Raw genomic sequence first — 25323 nt, forward strand, 5'->3', positions numbered from 1 at the left:
CATGATAATGTTCAAATTGTATTTTACACTTTCACACTCAGACAAAATGAAAGTTGTGGAATGGTATTGGATATGAAAGACAAATATTTAATACACCCAAAAGAAAACTTGGAAATCGATGTTAAAACGGTATTTTTTTATTATAAAAAGGAGAGTACAACAACATAGTTTTCTCAGAGCATAATCTCCAGGTCCTTGTGGACCAAAATCAGTTACAAAAAAGTCGTTATATTCATCTATTGTGCATATAATTCCTTCTATCCGAAAACCAACAAAAACATATAATACTTGTATTATTCATCAATCAATCTTTGACCACATATATATATATCAAAATATTAGACATTTTATCAAAATATCATATATTTGTAAACTATACACTTAAATGACAATCACATAAATTTGAATTAGTTAATCCACCACCAAAAAAAAAATATGGTTAAGAGTAAATAAATGATATTAATAAAAAGTCCATTTCATAAAGAGTCGTGGACAAACGTAGAAAAATATATCTTTCACGAATCCTTTGAAACACCTCTCTTTGATAGGAGATCTACAACCCAGTTTTGTTCCCTATAGATGTGCTTGAAGGTTATTTCATGGAAAGACTTTTCCAGAGTATGAATGCGACACATCCAATTAGAAAGTAAAGGTGGATGAAACTGAGAGTGCCCCATGACCCAGCCTATGATTCCCTTTGAATCTCCATGTACATGTAAAACATCAATACCAAACCATTTGGCACATATTAGTACACCCCATAATGTTATGATTTTTGCTTGGTTTTTGGTACCAAATCCACCCTCCCACCAGAAATGGTAGTATTTTCGTGACTCTACGACAACGAAAGCACCACATCCGCATTTCCTTTGTGAACATGCATCGTTGAAGAAACCAACTGGGAATTTCCTCCAAATGTCCATTAGTCTTATCGATCTCTTGAATTGTTTTTTCTTCCTCAGATCAATCTCTCCATAATATTCCATGACTTTTATCATAGTATTCCTAACATCAGCCACCTTATGATAAAAAATATTGGAGTTCCTGCACCTCAAAATGCCCTAGATTATGTAGAGAGGCAGGGAGGAATGTACCTTTTGTGTGTCGAACCAGTGTTTAAGACATACTTCCAATGAAATTTGCATCCAAATTGAATCACTGAATAATGTGTCTAACACCCCAGAACATATTTTTGATGCAAAGGGGCACCATATAAATAAATATCTCACATCCTCAGCATCATTTAGACACATAGGGAAAACGCCAGGACCGATAAAACCCCTACAAAGAAGATTCTCCCATGTGATAATTATGTCGTGCAAAGACAACCAACAAAATCATTTTAACTTCTATGGTGTTCCCAATACCAAGATTTTTGGAGCTAGGATTTGTTTTCGACATCATCCAAGGCCAATGTAAGTCTATGATACATCTCCTATGCCACTATCCCCTTTTTAATCTTCCCATCCCACACCAGTTTATATTCCTACTTAGAGATAGAGATACCCATGACACATATATGGGTAATGTAATCTCCCATTCCATTGCTAAATTGGGTTAGATAATGCAATCTCATCCTCCCTAATCCAAGAATGAAAAATGGTAAATAAATTATGAGTAGTGCAAATTTTTATTGAGCAAGAAGATACCCTTATCATGAAGGTGGCAGAGAAGTGGAATTGGTAATGTATGGTTTCTCACAAATCCTTTGAGTGTTCCTAAACCTAATTCGAACCTTGTTCCATTTCCTTCATCCCAGCGGAGACTCCCAAGAAGCCAATGCTTATTTTTCATCGTACTCCACAAGATGAAGGAAGAACATTGTTTTAGAACCACTCCTTGCGTGATCCATATGTCATGGTCTTGATAATTCATATATTTCCCATTAATAATTTTGGTTCAAATGTTGTTACCGGTCAATGCTCTCCATAGGTTCTTCATAATGAGTGCCCTGTTCAAAGTTTTTATATCCAAAATTCCCCATCCTCTTGCTTCCACTGGTCTAACTATTGTTGACAATCTTACCAAGTGGATTTTCCCCAATTGTTTGTGGTTGGACTATAGAAATATAGCCATGATGGAATCTAATCTGTCGATAACCTCCATCAAAAGCATAAACAAATTCATCCAAAAAATTGAAATGATTTGCAACAAAGACTTGATCAATATCAACCGCCCACCTATAGATAACCATTTGTATGACCAAACTACCAACTTCTTGTCAAACTTACTCATCGGCCAATCCTAGTTCTTGATGTCATAATTATTCGTCTTTAACTTGAAGCCAAGGTAAACAAAACCTTCATCAATATATATGGATGAGATCTCAAAAATATTGCATATATCCTTGATCACCACAACCTCCCTATTACCCGTGATCAACACTGATTTCCCCTTATTCCGAGATAGGACCTAAGAATAGAGTGAAGTTGTAGCCATTCCATAATATTTCTTACACCACCGAAAAGTAAATCATCCACAAACATCAAGTGTGTGATGGAGATGTGTCTCGTCAACCTCACTCCCTTAATCAAACCCTTGGACCTTGCATCTACCATATTCTGACTCAAACCATCAATGACAAGTAGAAAGAGAAGGGGAGACAACACACAACCTTGAAGCAACCCCCTATAATCCTTAAAAAATATTTAAGCGAAACCATTAATGATAGCTACGAAATTTGTGGAAGTGACACATGCCATAATCCATCCAATGTTATGGATCCCAAGCCCAATCTTATGGAGGATCAACCACATAAATTCGTAATCTACACTTTAATATGATTTTACGATGTCAATATTCATCATACATGCCTGCATCTTTCGAACCTTAATAGAATGTATGCATTCCTAAGTTATTGTGAAAACATACTTTATCTATTTACCTTCTAGGAAGCCAAACTACTCTAGAGCAATATGCATGGAAAAGTAAATTTTAGGCCTATTATAAATTAATTTCTATGTCATCTTATAAACAAAATTACAAAGTGATATGGGCCTATAATCTGCAAAAGAAGAAGGATTTTGTTTCTTGGGGATAAGTGCAACAAATGTAGTGTTGATGGCACCAAATACATAACATTGAGTCCTAGACTCCTATGATACCGCCAAAAGATCTAGAATCATCAACTTCAGGAAACGAGTGAACAATTCTACCCCCCATCCATTAGGGTTGAGACTGTCTTCCTTGGCACATGCTCATAAAACCATAGACAACTCATCCTTCAAGTTCTACCTCCCCAAGTTCTCATTGTCTTAAGCGGAAAACATATGGGCCATATGTTTAATGAACTCCATCTATGATGATAAGTACTATATTTTTTCTTTGAAAATCCTTCTAAAGTGAAAAACAACTTCCCTTTCAATGTCTCTCTATGAGGTAATATAATGACCCTCATCATCCTTGATACCCCTGATGGCGTTATCCTTTCTCCTTTAGGACATGTCATTATGGAAAAATTTTGTATTTGTATCACCTGCAACCACCCATATAGCCCTACTTTTCATTCCCCATTCTTCTTACCGCATCAAGAATATCTTACTCTTCGTTGCTTCCAATTCCATAATTTTCAATTTGTGTTGATCAGAGAAATAAAAGGGTCACAAGGGTCATTTAAATGTTATAGAGCATCTTTAATGTCAATAAACTCCTTTATATTTTCAACCTTCTTTTTCTATATCTAATTACGGACCTCCTTCTTAAGAGATCTCAAATTGTGGTATATAGAATCCATACAATCTCGAGTTATGGGATAAGGTAGCTTATTCCAAACCTCACTAATAAGCACATCGAAATCATTTAATTTCAACCATGAGTGATTGAATTTAAATGGATAGGTTTGTCTCCCAAATTCCCCTTCCCACGAGAACATCATCGAGAGGTGATTTGAAACAAAAGGGGGAATGACCTATGATTTAATATCCTTGAGACTTCCAACGAGAGCAACATTGATGAAGAATATATCCAATCTTTTGGATATACATTCTGACCCACATCATCCATTCCGCTAAGTAGGAACAATCATACAAGGAGTGATGTCTATGAGAGAGTGTGAATTTAAAATCCCCTTGAAATATGTTTACATATGATCCGCCTTGGCATTTTCTCCCCAAATCTCATCTTGTTCCATCCTCATGCTCAAATCCCCCATCAGAATTAGGAAATTTAGATCTAAAATCCCACATTTGTTGATGTGTGCCCATAAATCCTTCGACGAGAATATTGAGCATAAATGTTAATAATGAGAATCTTGTAGTTATAACCCTTTGTATAACCTATCAAAATAATACTTTCATAAGAGAGAAAAGCCTTAAAATTAATAATCCCGGGATTCCACATCGTAGTCAGCCCACCAGAGATACTTGAAGAATTCGTTGCACAAACGAACCAATCTGGACATATATTGAGTAGAGTCTCCAAGGATTTTTCCCGAGATATCATAATCTTGTGTAGGAGAATCAGTGCAGGTATTTGCATCTTAATAAGATCTTGGAGGAAGAAATATTTTGGGTTGCACCCAAGCCCCTAATATTTAAGGACAAAATATTCATGGAGGAATATGCTTACTGAGCATTTCCCCTATAAGGAACTAAGAGCCGAAAAAATATAAAATCATAGTTTCTCTGGAAATATATTTTGTATCAACATGTAAATGGGACTATGTATCCACATCCAAAAAGGATTGAATAAACAGATAAAGAGAAAGTACCCCACCAAAGGTCTAACTCATCCAACAAACCCCCAATATAATAAACCTCCACTATGACCCATGCCATTATTTTTTCCATCTGTCCAAAGATCCCTTCATCCAATAAATGAAATTTTCTAATATTGTTAGCAATAGCCACTATCATCGGTCTGGTCCACAACTCCAATTGGAGGCTTGGCAATTTTTCCCATACTATCTTCCTACGAGGAATTTCCTTATAACTGTTGAAGCCCACTTGCCACATTTGTAAAGCTAAAAATCCTTAACATTTTACCCATGGAGACGCCAAATTTCATAGTTACAATATTCTTATCAGAAATTTTATGATCTTAGGGATGCCCAGGAATTTATTTGACTATTTTACTTTTAAACTTCTTTTAACTTATTATCAACCTAGATTGATTTTAAATATGAATCTGCCAAGCATCGAGAGGGATCAAATCTCTTGAGATGAAAAAATATTTTGGACTAAAAAGATATTTGATTCCTCTCAGTGCCTAGTAGATCTTGATTTAGGACGGATCTAGGCATGATCTAGGCTTGTTTAATTCCCCCCTTTAAATAGGCTATATTCTACCTGAATACCATCGGTTCTCATAAACTTGAAGCTCAAAAGCAATTGGTAACTTGACCAAGTCAAGTCTAACTTAACTTCCCAACAAAAATTAGTATAAATAATAACAATAAACTAGAATTTTTATTTTATTATATTAATTTGAAATTATTTTATTTTAACATATAGTTATTTTTATTTTATTTTATTTTTACCTTGTCAAAGTGTTTACATGACAGGGCCCCAAGGGTGTGGTTTGCTGGGCAGTGAACACACTACTAAGGCATCGATGCCACTATGCAAGTCATAGTTTCAAACCTCATCTTACTCGTGTGTTTTGCTTGGGGTCAGTGCAGTTGCACCTAGAGGTTATAGTGGCAGTCATTGGGGATTGACCCCGTTTTAGGCAAGTATGGTAGTCGATGCATTACCCATTCCGCCGGTCATAATAAATAAATAAATAAATGTTTACAAGGTAGTACATTACAACATCTCTTCCATACTGGGCTGGGGAGCGCCTCTCAGCACAATAATTGTTAATACTAATTTAACAATAATAATAATATAACATTTTTATACTAAGTTAATTAATAATAATACACCATTGTAAATGAGAAAATTAATCTTTAACACCAACATTAAAGTTGTATCTTTTACACTTTATTTCCTAGGAATAAAACAATTCAGGGAGAGAGGAATAAAATCTGCGAAACACTAACTTACCACACCACTTAATATCACTTTCATATGAGAGTATATGAGAAATTTTGTAATGGTCACTAAAGAATATAAGTTGATTAATATTATAATTTAATTGTGTTGATATGTCTTTATTTTAAAATAAGCTTTTCATAAATTCAATTTAATTATTAATAATTATTAACTCGATAATAAGAATTTAACTTCCAAGAAATATTGTAAATATTTTTACTAATAGTCATAAACTAAACATTGAGATTTATCATAAAAGTATTTATACTCCTTTCTATCTTTTGAATTAAATTAATTAATTAAAATATATTATGTAAGCATGAGTTATATTTGTTTTAAGCATGTGGTATTAGTAAAGCATGTTATGGTCGTGTGATATTATAACAAAATCTATTTACGAGTTAAGGATCTCAATAGTAAACCTGTAATTAATCTCCATGGTTAAGAATCTTATAAAAAAATCTATTTACAATATAAAGGTCTTCATAATTAAGTTGGAGTGAATATCCATGGTTAAGAATCTTGTTACATGTTCTTTTTAAATGTATATATGTTTAGCTCATATGTTAGTTCCCTTTATAATAATAATAATAATAATTATAATTTATATAAAGTTATAATTTAATATATGTAAGTGATTTTAGACTTGTTTTCAATTTACAACCTTTTAATTTATATGGATAAGCTAGATTAAGTTGTATTTCAAAATTTTAATTTAATTATCAGGGATTATTAGGTGGAGGGTAGGGATTTAACCTTTATGGCATATTTTAGAATATTCTTTGTAATATACATACATAAAAGGTTGAGATTGATCTCAAAGTAGCTACATCCTTTGAATAATTAAAAAAATGGCATATGAACATGAGCTATCGTTTTTTGGGAATGTGCTACTAGTAAATTGTGGTATTGGCCCATGGTATTGTGATAATGAGTATTTACAGGTCTATAACATCCATGTAAAGTGGGGATCAATGGTCCATATTTGATCATTATGTTTTTTTTTCATCCATATCGATTCTTTCAACGTGGAAAATGTAGAGGAATCGACCCGTAGGACCATTTTTACCGATGAGACCTAGTTTAGCAAATTAGGGTTTGAAAATTTTAGCGAGATTTTTGAGACATCATACAATGTTTTATGGAGGTAACTCTTTTCCAATTTAGTGTCACACCATTTTTTCTTATTCTCCACATCGATACCTATCTAACAATGCAAGAATCACATCAATTGAAGTCTATATGAAAATGTTATGTTACTATGAATTTGATCTTCATTTTTTCATTAACATAATTCGAGGTGATGCCATATCAGCCCCTATAACCCATGGGAAATGGGCTATCCATGTGATTATGATGAAAAATACTCTAAAAGAGTCCATATTGTAACTCTTGTTAAGTGTTTAGGTAGTCAAACCTAACCACTAGTAAGCTATCGAGTTATGTTATAATCGGGTCACTAGGAGGAACACATGTTCCACTCTTTTTTAGTGTATCTTATTTCATAGATGATAAGATTAATAAATAAGGATAGTGAGCAAGAACAAAGAGAGGCCGATAGGATTAGTGAAAGGAAGAAAGTTTTATAGATAGTCAAGCATATATAAAGGTATGTAGTGACGAAGGCAATAACCACGTTGACCATCCTGTACCAGTACATTTGATATTAGAAGAACAAAACCAAAACCAAACGATTCATATTAATATAGTAAGTGTAGAACGCGTTCATACTTAAAGCTCAATAGGTTCAATAGGTTATTGGCAGCACGGTTTTTTTCTAAATAAAAAGTAAATTACAACGTTGTACATGGTAAATGAAAAGTGGAGAAATTTGTGATTTGCAAATGTTAAAACAAATCACTTACATTACTGGTTGACAGTAGAAGTAAAACATTAACATTATTAAAATTTTGAAACCGATTTTAAATTCATGTATTGTATTTTTCAAAGTATTTTGTTTTACATACTTAAGTCCTCAAATATAGTGGTTTTAGATTCCATTTTGGCAAACCCACCATTCAAAACACTATGTATTTCTCTGGCCCTCAAAGCAAGCTTTTAGCACTTATTAATCTATGCTCTGTCCAAGATACAATTCAAACTTTCATTTTCAAGCATTTTAAGAGGCAAAACAGTGCAAATATTTTAAATGTTCTATTTACTTGTCTGAATTTCTACAAATAAAATATATATCTTACATCCCCACCCCACCTTTAAGGGGTTTAAAAAGAAGAAAGAGCGCTCTCAAAAAATTTAGAAACCTTTAATATAAGGTGAATTTTTAAAAATTTACATCAAGAATTTGATTCTGGAAATTTCTGCAATCCCTACAAATCCTTCCTTTAAAGGGCATTTTACAATTTGGCTTTCCAAAAATGGAAATAGTCTCAACCAAAATTTTCAGTTATACTTTAATCTGTGTCTCCAGATAACAACTCCCAATGATCGCCAGTTCACACAGAACATTGGTCACACACCAATTGCCCCCACATAACACTGCTTATGCATCACTCATTCGCAATAGGTTAACAGGTTTCTTTGATATCCAATTCTAACAATAGTTTTAGACCATCTTTGTGTTTTGCTTCCTCACATAATCTGTGTCTCCAGATATTTTTCCTTCTACACTCCCATACTCCCATAAACTCGTTTTCCTTCTACTCACACCAATCATCTTCAACTTTGATTTCAAACCAAGAAAGGGGTTCAAGGTTTCTACAATTTCAAATTCAATTAAAATGATTTCAGTTTCTTGGAATTTTCTCTGGAGCAATCTTTGCTGCCCCAAAACTGTTTATACCCTTTTCCATAAGTAGGATACATACGCAGCGACATTTTTCACTCAAACCCTGAAAAAGAACAAGCCTTCAGGGAATTTCGTCTCGATCTTTTATCATTAATGTAAACAAAGAAACACAATCTATAAATTCCCACTGTTTTCTTGAAAAAGGAATCAGAAGAATTTACATTTTAAATGGCAAATATGAATACTTTCGAAATTGTGATGAGTTTGTTCTTCCGTATCTATCACATAAGTAGTTTTAGTGCCACCCCATTGTTGGCCACCCTTCACCGCTACATCTGTAACCTGGACACTTTGCCTACTTCAATCGCCCTGCACAGTTCAGATCTCTCTTGCTACAGGATCTACGCATCAATTCTGCACTCAATGGCTCCACAATTATAGCCCCAAGCATAATTTGTCAGGGATTACCCTAGATTTGTCACGGTAACAATCTAGAAAGCAAATACTCAAAACTAATTGATTGAATATATCTCAGTCCCAGATGAAACATATAAAATTAACATTAATGGTAAAACTTAACAACATTTGAATCCTGCAAATACAGGCAGGGATTGCCTATAAGTTACAGCTAAGAATAATGCCTTGTTCAGGATGATATACAATAGAAAAATTCATTATGGAATGAAGCGGTTTCATTATGTCTCAAGGATCAAATATGTAGAAATTTTTCATTATGTAATGAAACGGCAGCATTTCATCTCAATGATCAAAGATCTCTTAATCAAAATAATGGTTTCCATTAAATGAATGTCATTACAAATTGCAGGAAGAATAGTTAGGAGCTCTTTAATGAAGAGCAGATCCCCATAATAATCACATGGTCCAGAGAGATATCCCGCAGGTATGTACAAGTAGTTGAGAGTATAAATGAACAGAACATATGTACAGGTAGTCTAATAATCAGGACCCATGACCAAATCAAATGACTCACTAAAATAGAGACAACTCAGAAAGTTGTTGCTTCATCTGGATCAGTAAGTCCTTTGTGTTATGGAAACCAACGGAAGATAAATAAAATCAACTATACAGTTAGAAGAACATATTGTATTTCCAGGAGATGAATGAAGAAGCTTTATGGGCTTTCTAAAACAGTTGTTTTTCTGCCAATAGCAGGAACTTTATAGATAGCCCCTAACAGTCAACATGGGATCGGTAATGGAGAGGCCATAACTGTTTGCAAGGCCGGACAATAGACACCTACACAGTCTATGATAAAATTTCATCAGGCATAAATGTTAATATGAGAGGAATAATCAAGGGTTCCAGCTCCTTCCCATCCCATCCATTCTTCCCACTCGTCCCAATAAGCGTTATTGATTCCCATCATGCCCTCGACAGAGTAATCAGCAGAATAGCTTTGCTGCTTTGCCTTTGCTAAACTGGACATTAACGTCTGCTCATTATCACAAAAGTAACAACAATCAGAAAATCGTGGGCCTGCATAAGAGTCCCATATTACAGAATGAAAATGTATATAGATAAAGATTACTCTTAGGCAGGCAATTTACCTCATAAGCCTGATTGATCTTGTGAAATTGAACCCCACGCACATCTCCTTTGCAAACATCCGGATGATACTGTAAGCAGATTATATCAACATATGAGTGCAATATTAATGTTTTCTGACATTATATATGACAAGGGATATTGCCAGACAAATTTTCTTAAAAATTCTCAAGAATGTGTGAAGTCTGACATTTTTAATTTCTATTTCAAACCTGTATCTCTTTTTCTATTTGCTTCAGAAATGGAAGATTTATTGAAAATATCTGATCTTGAAAGTAAGAGACATAGCTTCAAATGGATACTTGCATACCTGCAACGCAAGGCGACGGTAGGCTCTCTTCACATCTTTTTCAGAAGCCCCAGGGCTCAATCTCAGCGTCTCATACTGCTCTTTCATCCCAGGAAAAGCAACAGAGGCCATCACAGTTACATTCCTCCTGCCTCCCATTTGTAATAGAATACAGATTAATAGCAGTGTGGAACCCATTGTGAGTGTCTGGAGCATCTTCCATAGTAGAGAAAACAAGGGATCTATCTTATTTGTGAAAAGCACTCACCATAATCCCCAACTCTCTGACAGAATTAAGTATTCTTGTTTCATGACACATGTACACACTTGGCTCACAAAAGTTTGAATGATCCATAGTAATCTATATCTACCAGAAACAATTGCAACATAGCAAAATCATCCTGAACCAAAAACTATCACATGCCACGTACCAACACTAATTCTGAAGGGTTAATCCATAATAGTAATACTTTAGGTGAGATCACGTAATTACAGAAAACCATCTCTAAGCATCTTGAACCCAAATGTCTATAGGTCTCGTGTGAATTCTATGATAGGTGCAACAAAATATATAAGAGTTCAGTTTTGCAACAGTTAACGGAGGTTTTGCAATTTTTATGCAGGTAATGGAGATTTTGCAATTTTTATGCAGGTGTAAGCAAGCCTAATATGATTTCACAAAATTAGACAAGAACAACAAATCGTTTTGCTTATGACTGCTTTCAGATTAACATTTACGAATGCAGTCTCCATTGAGCTATTAAAATAATACAGTTAAGGAAGCAGCTGATGCAATTAAACCACGAGGAAATTTGATATGAAACCTTTCTCACTGATAAAGCTATAAGTCAAAAAAATTGTTCTCCAAGCACCAAAAACTTTCAGATGGCAACCAATGACACCATTTCATTTACCTTTGAAAAAGATGAACATGACCTAAACTTATCCACATTATAAGCCAGCAGCTGTAATCTACAGTAAAGAATGTCAACTGAACAAACCTGTCCTCCAAAATGAAAATGATAGCACTTTTAATTTCCAAGGAGTAAAGGCCCAAGAGCCATATCTAGACAATATGAAACTAAAATAACTGAACTCACAATACTTGGCACTCTAACATGCATCACCAAGCATGTGAAGAGCCCAGAATAAAAGAAATAGTTCATTATAAAGAAAACACCTCTACTGTCAAGAACTATCCTCATCTACTATTTTAATTGCAAATATGAATATGAAATGCATGAGACATAAAATTCCCATAAATTCCAGGGATTTGTGGTGCTGGACGTGTGTTATTTCTGAAGGAAAACCATAGTTTCTGTTTCAAAGCTGCATTGGCAGAAGGTACCAACTACTGGGCATTACAGTAATAAGATTACACACCCACCGATGCACCTCAAAGATCAACCACAAGATGACTATTGGTCCCAGGTTTCTTAATTAAGTACCTCGTGCAAACAACTTGATTCTGACCTTTTTGACTCAGAATCCCTCGTATCCCACATGACTCTGCTCTGCCCTGACAAACGAGAATAACAAAGTTAAGTCAAATTTACGGATTATTTAAAAGTAACCGTGAAACACAGGCTTGAGCAGAGTTCTGTTAGCTCTACACTCAGTTACTCCATTGTTTTCATAAGGGTAGGCAGAGAGAAAGTGAGAGAAATCTACCAATAAATAAATCACTATCACTGAGAGCTCTGACACTGTTTTATATGGCAAGAGGTGCTTTTTACGGCACAATATGTTCTTAGTATGGTCCATAACAAGGTTGAAAATGACCTGAAGTATCCAATCAAAAGAAAATTAAAAAAAAAAAGGTCCTTCACATATATAGAAAAGTATGGTATATCTTAGCTTTTGTACTATTAAAGGTATTGAAGATCTTAGCTTTTGTACTATTGGAAAAGTTAGTATATACTCAAGGGATTTGATTTCCATGTTTAACAAATATGGAGTTAAGATGAAACTGTGGTGATTATTCTTTGATTTCTATGTTTGACAAATTTGGAAAAGTTAGTATATACTCAAGGGATTTGATTTCTATGTTTAACAAATTTAGAGTTAAGATGAAACTATGGTGATTTGGATTTTGTTTTCAGCTTTTTCTTATTTGTCTAATTTTTTTTGGTTAATTGCCAGAATTTTAAGTTCCATATGTTTACTTATTGAATTCAAAACTATATATATATATATATATATATATATATATATATATATATATATATATATAATTTTATATATAACTCAAAATTGTATATATGTATGTATATGATGCAATGAATAGGACTACGTTTATCACTGGTATTCTTACCTGGGATATTATTGTGTTCATGCCTGCATACACATAATGACAACAACAGAGAGAGAGACAAGGCTACTTTAACAATACATGACTGAATACAGGGGAAATTTATGTACCTCCATAGCTCTCTCCTGAAATGTAAAACTCTCTATTTTTATATTGAGGGAATCTTTCCAACCAGTTGAGCAAGAAGTTGAGTGAATCTTCAGCTGCAATTACAGGGTTAAAAATATTTTAATCTACCTTGAAAGTATCCACTTACATCATACCAGTTCGTTTATGTCCAGACTTGGATATATCTGAAGAAGTGTTGGTGTAGGAAAAACCAACCCCAGCAGGGGAATCCAAGAAGAGTATATTCGCCACTGCATGCAAGCAAATAAGAAAGAGTTGATACCAAAAATGACTTGCAGATAAATGGGTCAATTTCAAAACAACAAACAAACTATATTGCAAGCAAATAAAAAAGAGTTGATACCAAAAATGATTTGCAGATAAATGGGTCAATTTCAAAACAACAAACAAACTGTATCATTCCTTCTGCATGAATTCAGGGAGAAGAATGAAAATAGCCAAGTTCATAAATACATACATCTATTCCATGAATATGGGTTAAGGTGGAGAGTTTTCCCATCAGAATTAATGTGAAAAGGCCCAAGTTCTTCTGCTTCCCCATATCCCACAGAAGAACACCCAGGACCTACAATCCAACCAAATCGTTGCAGAATAAGTCTCCATTGCAATTATTCGATTTTGGGTAGACAAAAGAACAATTTTGCAGAAGATATTCTATAATGATACTACAATAGTACATTATTTGATTTTCTAATAGTCATAGTTACCTCCATTCAACCATAAGACCAGAGGCTTAGAAGATGGGTCTTCTGTGGCTTCAATGAGCCAGTAGAAAAGGGCTTTGCCAGCGTTTTTGTCTACAGTTATGTAGCCAGAATATTGGGCAAAGTTCGCATTTGAGGGTCCCTGGCCTGCTTATTTCTCCAATCAATCTCATTACTCTCCTCCCATGTGGCTGTGGATTGCAACGTCAAAAGCAGAACCAGAACCAGAAGCAATCTCAGATAAACTTCGCACCTGCTCATTGTAAGTCTGCTGTCAATGCTCCTCCAAAATTATTGTAACGATAATATCATACGCACAGTCCCAACGAATAGGACGTTTTATAATCTGATAGGGGGCAGAAGGTATTAAATTCTAAAACTGTAACTGTTTTCGGCGCATAGAGGTGTATACGTATGGTATTGATATATCTACGAGTTTCATGCTTGGAGTATAAGGTACGACAAGGCATGATCCATGTAATACTGTAACACGTTAATGCTCCGTGTTGCAAACTCCACACCAATTGTAGATTTGGACTCCAGGCTGAATTCATTTCTAGTAAATCTGGAGAGCAAATTGGACTTACCGACACCAGAATCCCCAATCAGGACCACCACCTTAAACAAATAGTCATAATCATCATCGACTTTGTAATCCATCTCCACACAGCACCAAACGAACTCTTGGGTGTGCTCAAGAACCCAAAACCTGAATGAATAGCTGCGCAGTTAATTTCACCTTATAGCAGAAACCCAATAGCCGGTTCAATGGGTAGATAATGAATATCGGTCTATTATAGACACCCAATATCTGGTCGGATGGATATACAATGGATATCAAGCTATTACAGAAAAATAATAGCCTTTCAATGGATACACGATGAATATCAGCTTATTGCTTGAACCCAATAGTTGGTTCAAGGGATAGATAATGAATATCGACCTACTCCGGACGCCCAATAACTGTTGGATGGATACAAAATGAATGTATCGCAGAAACCCAATCTCCCGTTGAATGGACAGATACACGCTGAATATCAAACCGACGCGTTGTTTACGCTGATCTAGGAAATGGGTATTGGATCCAGATCTTTGAGCATTGGGTGTCCCCAACAAACACCCCCAAAGGAGAGAGTCGTGTGCGATCAGATTTGAATTCTGGCAGCCTTGGAGATGAGAAAATCTGTAGCCAGATCCAGTTGAATCTTGCGAAACAATAATCCTGGAACTCCGGCGTAAAATGGGTAAAAACTGACTAAAATGACCAAAGGAGAGAGTCGTGTGCGATCAGATTTGAGTTCTGGCAGCCTTGGAGATGAGGAAATCTGTAGCCAGATCCACTTGGCTGAATCTTGCGAAACAATAATCCTGGAACTCCGGCGTACAATGGTAACAACTCACTGTAAAATCGGCTCTCGGTTAAGACCATGATAATTAATTGAAGAAGATGCTAAATGCCTGTTAAATGTACACGCCAGGTGTCAACATCTGAAAGAAAAGGACGACGAAGGGACGACTGTCCACGTGTCAGCACGAGAGCCAAAGGAACGACGAAAGTCTGTTCCAAAGGAAGGCCTATCGGCCTAATAAGGATAGTGAGCAAGAACATAGGGAGGAATTGCACACTATAGTAGCCCGAAGCCACGGGCCATAAATATTTGTATTCACAACCAGTTTTCTATTCATAGAAAGACAGCATAGTAACCTCACCTTCTAGTTGAGTTTTCTCTCGAAAGGGTTTCCTAGGATATATCTTGTGTCAAATGGTTTGTGGACTTTTATTTCATTGTTCTCTATTTTTTGCATAAATTTTAATTTTCATATATATGCAATAATCACTAATCTATAGATCCAAAAATCGAAAGAAAAATAAAGCATAATAATGTAGATTTCATATTTTTAATTATAAATTATTAGATTTATTGTGACAAATTGTCAAACGGAATATCCACGATAGTTTACGAATCAATAAATCTCCATGATTAAAGATATCATTGCATGTTTTTTTAAATATATTTATGTTTAACTCATATATTATTTTTTGTAATTAATAATAATCTAAAATAAAGCAATAATGTAGTTAAATTTTATGATTTTTTAAATTCTTGGTAATGTGAGATGTATCATAAGGTAAGTTTCTTTATGCTTATTGATGTTTATCAACAATTTTATTTATATGACTGCACTAATTTCTACATAATGTAAACATGTCCAATTATTCTTTTCGTTATATCATTCCAAAGTTGATCAATATTTAAAATATATAGTCTTCTAAGATTTTTTTCAATAACTTTCTCTTTATCAAATAAAGAATATGAAAATTAATTTGAATTCATATTTAGAAGTACTCCTAATAAAATGGCTTATATATATTTTTATAGATAAAGCGGAATATCTCTCTTGGATGATTCTTTATTTTCTCTAAATATAGAAATACACATTCATTCATCATTAAAATAAGTTTAGAAGTGGGACAACCCTAATTTTTTCCTTATTTTTTCATATAATTAATTGGCATATAGAACACATTACACCTTCGGTTCATGTTAGATGATTTCATTCATAAGTGATGTAAAATAGCTTAAAATTGTTTATGTTTGAGTAGCCTCTATTAACTCTCATTTATGGGAGTGATGATCATATAAATGAAAAAAAATGCCTTCATTATTCATTTCTACATCAGATTCAACACACATCCAATAGTTGCTAACCCTCTCTTAAGTGAACATTTTTTTATTTATGCCATTGATCTTGGAAAGTAATCTTAAGGTACATAATCACTAGGTTGAGTTCTTTTACTTTATGTTTTTATACATATTGTGGATTCTCCTTCCTCCGTTTTTATCCCTCACAACATATTTGCATTTTTCCTCCCTTTAACATAATTCTGAAAAAAAATTGAGTTTTCATCTGCTACTGCAAGCCAGATTGCTCTTATTTTTAGCCTCCATTGATCTTCCCTATCATTTAGAATTTTCCTTCTTTCTGTCTCCAATTGTTTAATCCTTTCCCTCTTCTCCATTGTCTCATATCCATCCATTTTTGGACTCTCCAATAGATCTAGTTCCTCCCTAATCCTGCTTAATTCAGATTCATCCCTAATCTTCTTAGATTTTTCCCATTCTATGGTTTCCTTCTTCATTCGCTTTAAGTTATCCATAAAGGATTGAGCTAAAGAGAACCCCTCTATTCCAGTAAAAGTCCTCCAAGTATTTTTAACCAGACTGTTATATGAGATTTCTTGATCCAAGCCAGGTTGAATTTGAATGGAGAACTTGATTTTTTATTAGGTCCTTTCATTTCCAATAGGATAGGGAGGTGGTCCGAGTCTCCTCCTTCTCCCACCTAGTGTCTGAAAAAAGGAATCCTAGATGCCATATCCTCTTTTAGGAGAAAATGATCCAATCTCTTAGCTACCCTGGCCTCCCCCACTCTCCTATTCCTCCAAGTGGGTCTAGATTTCATCATATTTATATCAATAAGCTTGCCGGAGCGAATCTTGTTCAAAAAGAAATCAGCTAGGGGATCATCTTGTGCTACAGGGCCCCAGGTTTCCGACAAACCCAGGGAGAAGTTCAGATCCCCCCCACCACCAAATTCAGATTATTCATAAAGGTTTTAGAGAAAATATTATTCCAGAATAACACCCTGTCTTGACATGACCCATAAATATTTAAAAGTAATAATTATGAACAGAGCTCCTAGGAATAGACCTCTACCCCCAATACCAAGTCCAATCCTCGGGATTTTAATAAATTCACAGTGTAATATTTGACTCCAAAAGCCAAACCCCCAGATATTCCTTTGACATCTATAGTCATGAATTTCCATCCCAAATGCATTTTGTTAAGATCCAGTTTAATCTTCTCTCTTGCTCCAAGACTCCAAGAGTTTCTTGGAGCATTATAACACCAGGACAATAAAAATGGAACATAGACTTAAGTGCTAGCTTTTTAGAGGAACTAGAAAAACCCCGTCAATTAAAAGACAAAACAATAATTTAGTCACTCTGGATGGGGCTTATGATGCTCTAAGCGGCCCTTGTAATGATAATTATTTCTCGTCTGCAATGTCAATTTTTTCTCTTTGTCGAGCCTTTGAGAGGTTAGACTTCCTTCCTCTAGTCTTTTTAGGTCCAACCGTAGTATTTCCTGTGGGGCTCCCAAACCATGCACAACTACTTGGGGGATTTCCTTCTTTTCTCGAGGGTGAAGGTTAGAAGGGGATTTCTCAACAACTTTCTAATAAGGGGATAAGGATATATGGCTCAAAGAAAAGGGATGGTTCAAATGAATATCTGGAATAGAAGTGATGATACTATCCAGGGCATCAGATACAGGTTCAACATTCATATTTTCCAAAGAAAAAATCCTGGAAGGACCAGGCCTCTGGATTGAATTGAGAAGAGATATAAAGGGTTTTTGAATAGAAGAAAATGAAGAAGATACAGTACCCTCCAACTACAATGTAGGGAAAGTGGCACCTCTCTCCTCCAGCTCTTCCCTAATAATCTCATGAGGTTGTTCCTACTCCTGCATGACCACTTCCTCCATCTACACTTCATGAATTTTCATCAGCTCTTGTTCTCCTTCTTGCCTCATCCCCATTTCCTCTACTTGTGTCAATTCCTCTTCTTCTCCACATGGGAGTTTTGCATTTCATGCCTCTCCTATGTGTCTTCATCTCCTTCTAAACCCTAAAGGGTAGTATCGTGCTAGATGACCATATTTATGGCACTTGTGACAACAGAAAGGGAGTTGTTCGTAATCTATGATCTGGGTATAGGAGAGTTCTTTGTATTTTAGATGTATTTCCTCTACTAGTCCCTCCCTTGGATCCAACCTTACCAGGATACAAGCAAGACTCTTGTCCCTTGTTTCAATAAATTACATGTCTGCCTCTAGGAAAAGACCCAAGGTATTTCCAATAGCTATAAACAGCTCCTCCATCAAAAAATGCAGAGGGAGTCTCGTAAGGCGAACCCATATTGGACTCTCTTCCACCTTTTCTCTCTGAGCTTCAAATAGAGGATTCCACCTTTTGAACGGAATTGACGCTCTACCAAAGCACCAGTTTCTCCTCATTACCCATTCTATTGTTTCTCCCTTACTGAAGTTAATCATAAACCAGCCCCTGGCCAAGGTGGTCACTTCGACTTGTTGGTCTGGAGCCTCCTTCCATGTTTTAGATATCCACTCTGAGATGTAATTTGCAGAGTATTTTTTCCCTTTCACTCTCCCGACCAGAGTTACTTCTACGACTTCCATGACCCTATCGATCTGAATGTCGACTCCACGAACCAAATTCAGACATACCTCCTTTTTCTTGATTAACTTCAATTTCTTCCTCTTTGCCCCTATATTCTTGTTACTCCCTGATTCCCCTGCCTCTGGCCAGTCCTCCCTCTCATTGATTCCTTCTTTAGAGAGCAGCCCTAACCACCTCTCCAATATAAAGATCTGATTGATGTTGGTCCTGACTACCGAGGGCTACCTCACCTCTCCAAGAAAAAATGTATGGTCCCTCGCTTCCTAGGGTGGTAAAACCTAGGTACCTTCCTCTTCAATCACCACCGGGATAGGCACAAGACTACCTCCCCTATTTTGACCTCTGAGATCCACCGATACTTTGGCTGAATCTTCGAAATGTGCCCTGAACCCCTGAAGCGAGGCTTCTTCTGTCAACTCCTCTGAAATAGGGTTTCCATGATGGATTCAAGACTCTCCAGCCTTCTGGTTCAATGGGTTCTTTCATGCAAGGGCACAATCAAATTGTTTCCCTCTTACAACTTCCAAATGCCCCAAGTCCACTATCAAACATGATTTTAACGTCTCATTTCCCCTAATTATGCTATTGATGACAATATCTTCTATCCCCCCAGAAATAAAACCCGATGCATGAAAATAACCAGGGTTTTTCAAACTTACTTGGCTTCCCACCATCGCATCCACTACACATCGCACCGAGAAAACTGATAGCTCCTACCTCTTATGAAGTTCCTTGTTGGGACCCTAGACCTCCACCTTTGAATCGCAGAGTATGCCATCCTCTAGAAACCCTAATCCGCCATCTTGGCTCCAGTCAACTATCAAGCCTCTCCTCTTCCCTGTTAGAAGCCTACCTGGACGGATGACCTTCTCTAAATTCTGCTAAGTGATATCCAATCCCCAAACTGACAGGATATCCTCTGGTTCAGTCTCCAAGTAGACACAACCCCGTTGGTTGAAAATTCTTCCCGTCCCTGATTGTAGGGTAAACCTCCACTGTAAAAAATAGTTGTTAAACTCTTTCATCAGGTGCGTGCAGCTGAGGGAGGAAAATAAGAGCAATACTAGCAACAATAAACCTCTCCTTGAAACAATCCTACCCTATAACATCATTCACTGTATTCATCATTCCCGAGGCAACCTTCTATGGTGACCGGTATGGTCCATGCGTTTGTTGATTGTTGTCGCCTACCACCAGGCGTATAGTCCTCCCTGCAGTACATCCTCCTTCCCTATGGCATCCTCCTAATCAGGGATTTTCGTCATCAGTCCAATGCCCTGTCTGGTTTTCAATTGTTCAAAAAATCAAATATCTCTTGAATCACATGCCTTATTGGATCTAGACCCTTTTTCAACACTAACATAGCTCTAATTATAGATCCCCACCTAACCCCCTATTCCCCCACATTCTTCACACTCTTTTCATTGAGTATTTGTGAGTGCTTTTGGGTGTGAGCACACTTATAATGCTTAAGTACTTATAAATGAAAAAGAAAAGCCAGTTGGAAAAACAACAATTGAATGCTTTAGTATTTATGCAATATAAGTTATAACCCTTGATTGAGGTGCAACATGTTGCTGGACACCACACCTGACTCAAATAATATTAGAGGATCTTGATACCTCCTCGAAGTGGATCATGGAAATTCAACCATGCAACATTTGTAGAGAATGACTTGAATTGGATGGATTTGCAGTCATTTTATCCCAAGTGATATGTAGAGAGACCAGGCAGAGATGCACCACTAGATTATCCTGAGGTGAAACAAGAGTTAATTGATGATATATCAAAGGCGTGTGGAATTTGAACAAGCAAGAATAATTTAGAAATTATTTCCTGATTTCACATAGCAATACCCAACTTACACAGCTACTGCAAGGGAGGATAACAATATGGTGCAGGTAAATCCCACTGGATGGTGGAGAATGTAAGAGAACAAAGCTCTAGAAATTTGAAAGCTTTCTATGCATTTCTAATTTTAGGTTGGCATTCCTGTAACTACAATGGAACATGTTCACACACAATTATCCAGTCCATTAAAAGAAAAAATCTTACCTTTGGCTTTAAATCTTATTCTATAAATTCCTGACATTGGTTTATGCAAATATTATTTAACTTGAATAGAAAATAACTCAACTAACTATCAACTGATGAATTGAAATTTTAGAACAACTGGGAGTTGCACTCTGAATGCAAAAATTCAAATAAAGTGAATCATTCAAGAAACAATGTCACAAAATCTTAATCGAATGATTGCTGCTACAGAAAATGGAAATACACACACCAGCTACAACTACGGAAATAAATGAAACCATACAAGACATAACTCAAACCATGCAAGGGGAAAATACTACTCCCAGTTGCACATCCTGAGTGGGCCTTTGTTCTGAAGGTCAAGGTGTTGAATCCATCACACAAAAATGCTACTCATGGAACCATAATGGAATAAAGTATCTAGGCTTTGAATGCATCATCTAGAAATTACAGAGTACACTTTAATTGTCTATATCTCTCTTATCTCTAACTTGAACCCTAAATGTGTTAAAACAAGAACTACTTGAGTTGGGTTCTTTGAAATTCCAAAAGAATCCCAAAATACCCTGACAACTTCCTAAATTGAATTCCTAAGTATAACCTAATAACTTCCTGAATGGAAATCCCAGGTATAACTTATAAACTTCCTAAAACCAAATTATGAAGAATAACCTAACAACTTCTTGGAAATTCAAACTAACAATTGTTGGAATTAACAGATTATACTTTTAGCTGGTGAGTTGATATTGTGGGGACTATGTTTCCCTATAATCTGGGTGCCATGTGTCAACCTGGCTATTGTTTGGGAATTCCACCCTAGAATTGGTGTGTTGTAGAATTAAGAATAATTTTGCAGCTGCCCTAAGGAAGTGATTATGGAGATTCTACAACTATCTTTAATCATTCTCTGTAAGGAATTCTGTGGTAGGTGTTAATTCTACACAAAATGTTGATGAACATTGGTAACCTTCAACATATCATAATTGGTGAGAACTAAGACATTTCATTCAAAATATTCATAGAGACTGTCAAACACATTAATTTGCAATGAATTACTTATTTAAAGCCAAATTTCTATAATAAGGTGGTTAAGCAATCTAGAAAATTGGATGTGTTAGGTTTTTTATACTCATGAAAATGTCAGTGGAAGATGAGAAAACCAAGACATTTATGAGGTTCACCATCACCCCCAAACTGAAGGAATTGTACACCCTTGTGCAATAAAGTCATCCATGTCATTCTTATCTAATTTCCCTGAAATCATAAATTTCAAATGGGTTTGTGCATTTTTTTTATGATATCCCATGATTGATTCAATTTACTCCAATTGTTCATGTTCACTTTCTTCTTTTATTGGACCAGTGCTCTTCCAATTCAAAATTGGATAACATAGCAAGGGAAATTTGAATCCAAGTCCTATCCAATGTATTTCAAGATGCATTACAAAGCTAGTGTAAAGGTGACCCTTGAATATAGATGGTTTGAGATTTGGAATTGAGTTAGGTTCCCTTCTCTTCAATTCTTATGTAAGTTCATTCCTTCTCATTTGGGAATTCATAGCATGGTCACTTCAAGTATCAACTAAGGCTTTGAAATGGTCTAATAATTGTTGCTATTCCATTACCCATTGGATATGAGAATGTGAAGTGTTTTAGCAATGGTCATAGATAGGCTCTGACGGGGAATGATATTTTCTCAGACAAGCAACTCAACCTTGGATTTGTAATCGTTATAGGCCCACAATTCTTCAAACCTTTGAATTTCATTCTACATAGTATAGATAAATGCCTTAAAATACCATCCTCCATAAAAGGATGAGGAGTCCATCTTGTGATCTTACGTAGGACATAATTGTGTAAATATAACTCACATTCTAAGTTCAGCCTCTCAAGAATGCTTATGAAATATGTATAAAATACTTGGTTCATCCATAGTAACAATTGGTAGATTTGAAGCATTCCTCTCTAGTAAAATTTGAACCATTTCTCCTTAAAATATAAGGTATACACTTTGGCAGATGGCCTACAGACAAACATTAAAGAAGCATAATCACTTGCAGCATAATGAGGTTATCATGGGTGATGGTACATTCACTATGTCCTGCAGATGTTCAAAAGAGGGATATCAATGTTGGAAGGTAGGTGTTTGTTCTTAACTTAAAGTTCTTTAGGATGCAAAGTTGAAAATTTTTGTTGCACATTTCACTTAATAATGTTTTGCATCAATCTAATTTTCTTGAAGTCAACTTTCTTGAAGCATTTGTAAGTTTGTGGTCTAGATCTAGACAAAACATTTCGATTCTTAAAATCTCTAGATCTAGACAAAACCTTTCGATTCTTAAAATCTCTATGAAAGTCTGCAGTTCCCTCTTTTCTTTTCCTTATGAAGGCATGCATCATATATTATCTTATTACATAAAAAGATACATCAAGCAATACAAAAGAGTAGAAATAAATATTCCAAGTAGTGGATAGACATGCATCCCCTCCTCATATATGCCAAGAGTGGTGGCATGCCAATCAAACAACCTTCTGCCCAATCTCCAAAGAGATTCTATTTTTGGTAAACATTCTTATTTCAACAGAGAACTAAACTTCTAGTGCAGAGGGCTGACCAAAATGATAGAAACCATTCCCACAAGTATGGGGTTCCTTAGCAAGTCTCAAAATATAAACTTGACAGTTTCAGACATGATTTATTGTAAAACCATTTCCAATCCTTCCAAATTCATACTTGAGCATTCAAATAAATCTTGAAGAGAATAGATTGAGGTAGAATCTTGCATAACTAAAAAAATGCTTGTTTCTTTACAACGACAATTGTTACAATTTATTCAACAGTCTTTGCACCAACCAAAGGACATCTTGTCCCATAAATACTAATATGTCTACTTGTAAAGGGAAATGCCTAGATGTATGTCCCTACCAAATCCAAGTCATTTATTGGCCTATTGAATTCCCAATGTGACTTGGATAATTTACTCATCCCTTCCAAATGATTTTGAGAATAACTAAACCTATGAGCTTGAAATCTCTAGCTCCTCCTACTTCATCGTTGGTCTTAAAAGGCCCTTTGATACTACACACATGATCAACATTTCTAATATCGAATGAAATAAGAATCTTCCAAGGCCCATCCCCTCCAATGGCTCTTATATTTGTTCAACTATATGGACTATTACGTAACTCAAATATCAGTTACAAGTTTATAATCAAGAACCCCTTTCATTCCTATTAGGTTTTCCTAATGGAAACTCCTCCAAAGTCATCTAGTTTTATTTAGCCAACCATGGATGGGGTAAATGAAAGAACAATAGAATTACATCTTCTATTATCATTCTATTAACTATGCTAACATTCGAATTAGTGGAAGATCTCTACGAGACATTTTATGGATTTTACCTTGAAATATACATAGCATCCATATCCACTAATCAACTAGCGACACGTCATATGAAGTCAATCTGGAAATCCATCTTAACCAATTTTGAGCACTTATGTCTTACCCATAACAATAATTGTTGCTTGAGAAAAAGTGTCAAGTCATTGCATTGTTCTTTCAACTAAATCTTGTGTAAGTTTTGTCCTAAGTGCATAATGTAATATTAAGAATTCAACTCTTTAGGCAAGAGGATTGCCCTAATTTGACCTTGAATGTGTGTTGTTTCATTAGGGAGTGTAAATCCATCTTAACTCTTGATCCAGGGAGAAACCTAAAAATTCTTTGTGCTTTCTCCCTATGATTATTGTGACAGTTGTAGTTGGCCTTCTAATTTCTCTTAATTAACAATGTGTCCATCTTTGAGCCACCACATGTCAATATTTTATGTTATCCTTCGGCTTTTATTTACTTAAACAATATGTCTATATGGGATTTTTATTGAGGTATGATTTAATAACTGAAAATGGAAAATAACTATTGTCATTAGTTTTTCTAGTAAGTTGTTTTGTTCCTAACGTGTTTTGTTAATTTTCAGCCATTGGTTTCTCTAGTATGTTATTTTTCTCCTAACATGTTTTGTGAATTTTCATAACCATGAGCATGAAGTTGTTGGAGAAGGAGACAATCTCTCAAAAGGTGTAGGCAACACTCAAAACATAATGAGGTTATCATGGGTGTGGGTACATTCACAACATCCTCAAAATGTTCAAAAGAGGGATAGAAATGTTGGACAACAGGTGATTGTTCTTAGCTTAAAGTTCTCTAGGATGCAAAGTTAGAAATTGTTGCTGCACTTTTCACTTAATAATGTTAGGCATCAATCTACTCTTCTTGAAGTCAACTTTCTGTAAGCATTTTTATGT

General features: G+C 35.4%; 1 protein-coding gene across 1 annotated transcript; it reads right to left on the minus strand.

Annotated features, from left to right (window-relative positions):
• Positions 1 to 9493: 9493 nt before the first annotated feature.
• On the minus strand, positions 9494 to 11303 carry LOC149171605 (chaperone protein dnaJ 8, chloroplastic-like). Its single transcript, XM_089427524.1, has 3 exons — positions 10595 to 11303; positions 10287 to 10355; positions 9494 to 10171 (listed from the first exon to the last, which is right to left on the minus strand). Exons 1-3 carry the CDS (start codon positions 10787 to 10789, stop codon positions 10001 to 10003), a joined length of 435 nt encoding a protein of 144 aa, XP_089283650.1. The 5' UTR covers positions 10790 to 11303; the 3' UTR covers positions 9494 to 10000.
• Between the last annotated feature and the right edge of the window lie 14020 nt (positions 11304 to 25323).

Source organism: Pinus tabuliformis, chromosome 4_2, assembly GCF_031772625.1.
Source record: "Pinus tabuliformis cultivar Carrire ecotype Pingquan chromosome 4_2, CPIR1, whole genome shotgun sequence".
Taxonomy (NCBI): domain Eukaryota; kingdom Viridiplantae; phylum Streptophyta; class Pinopsida; order Pinales; family Pinaceae; genus Pinus; species Pinus tabuliformis.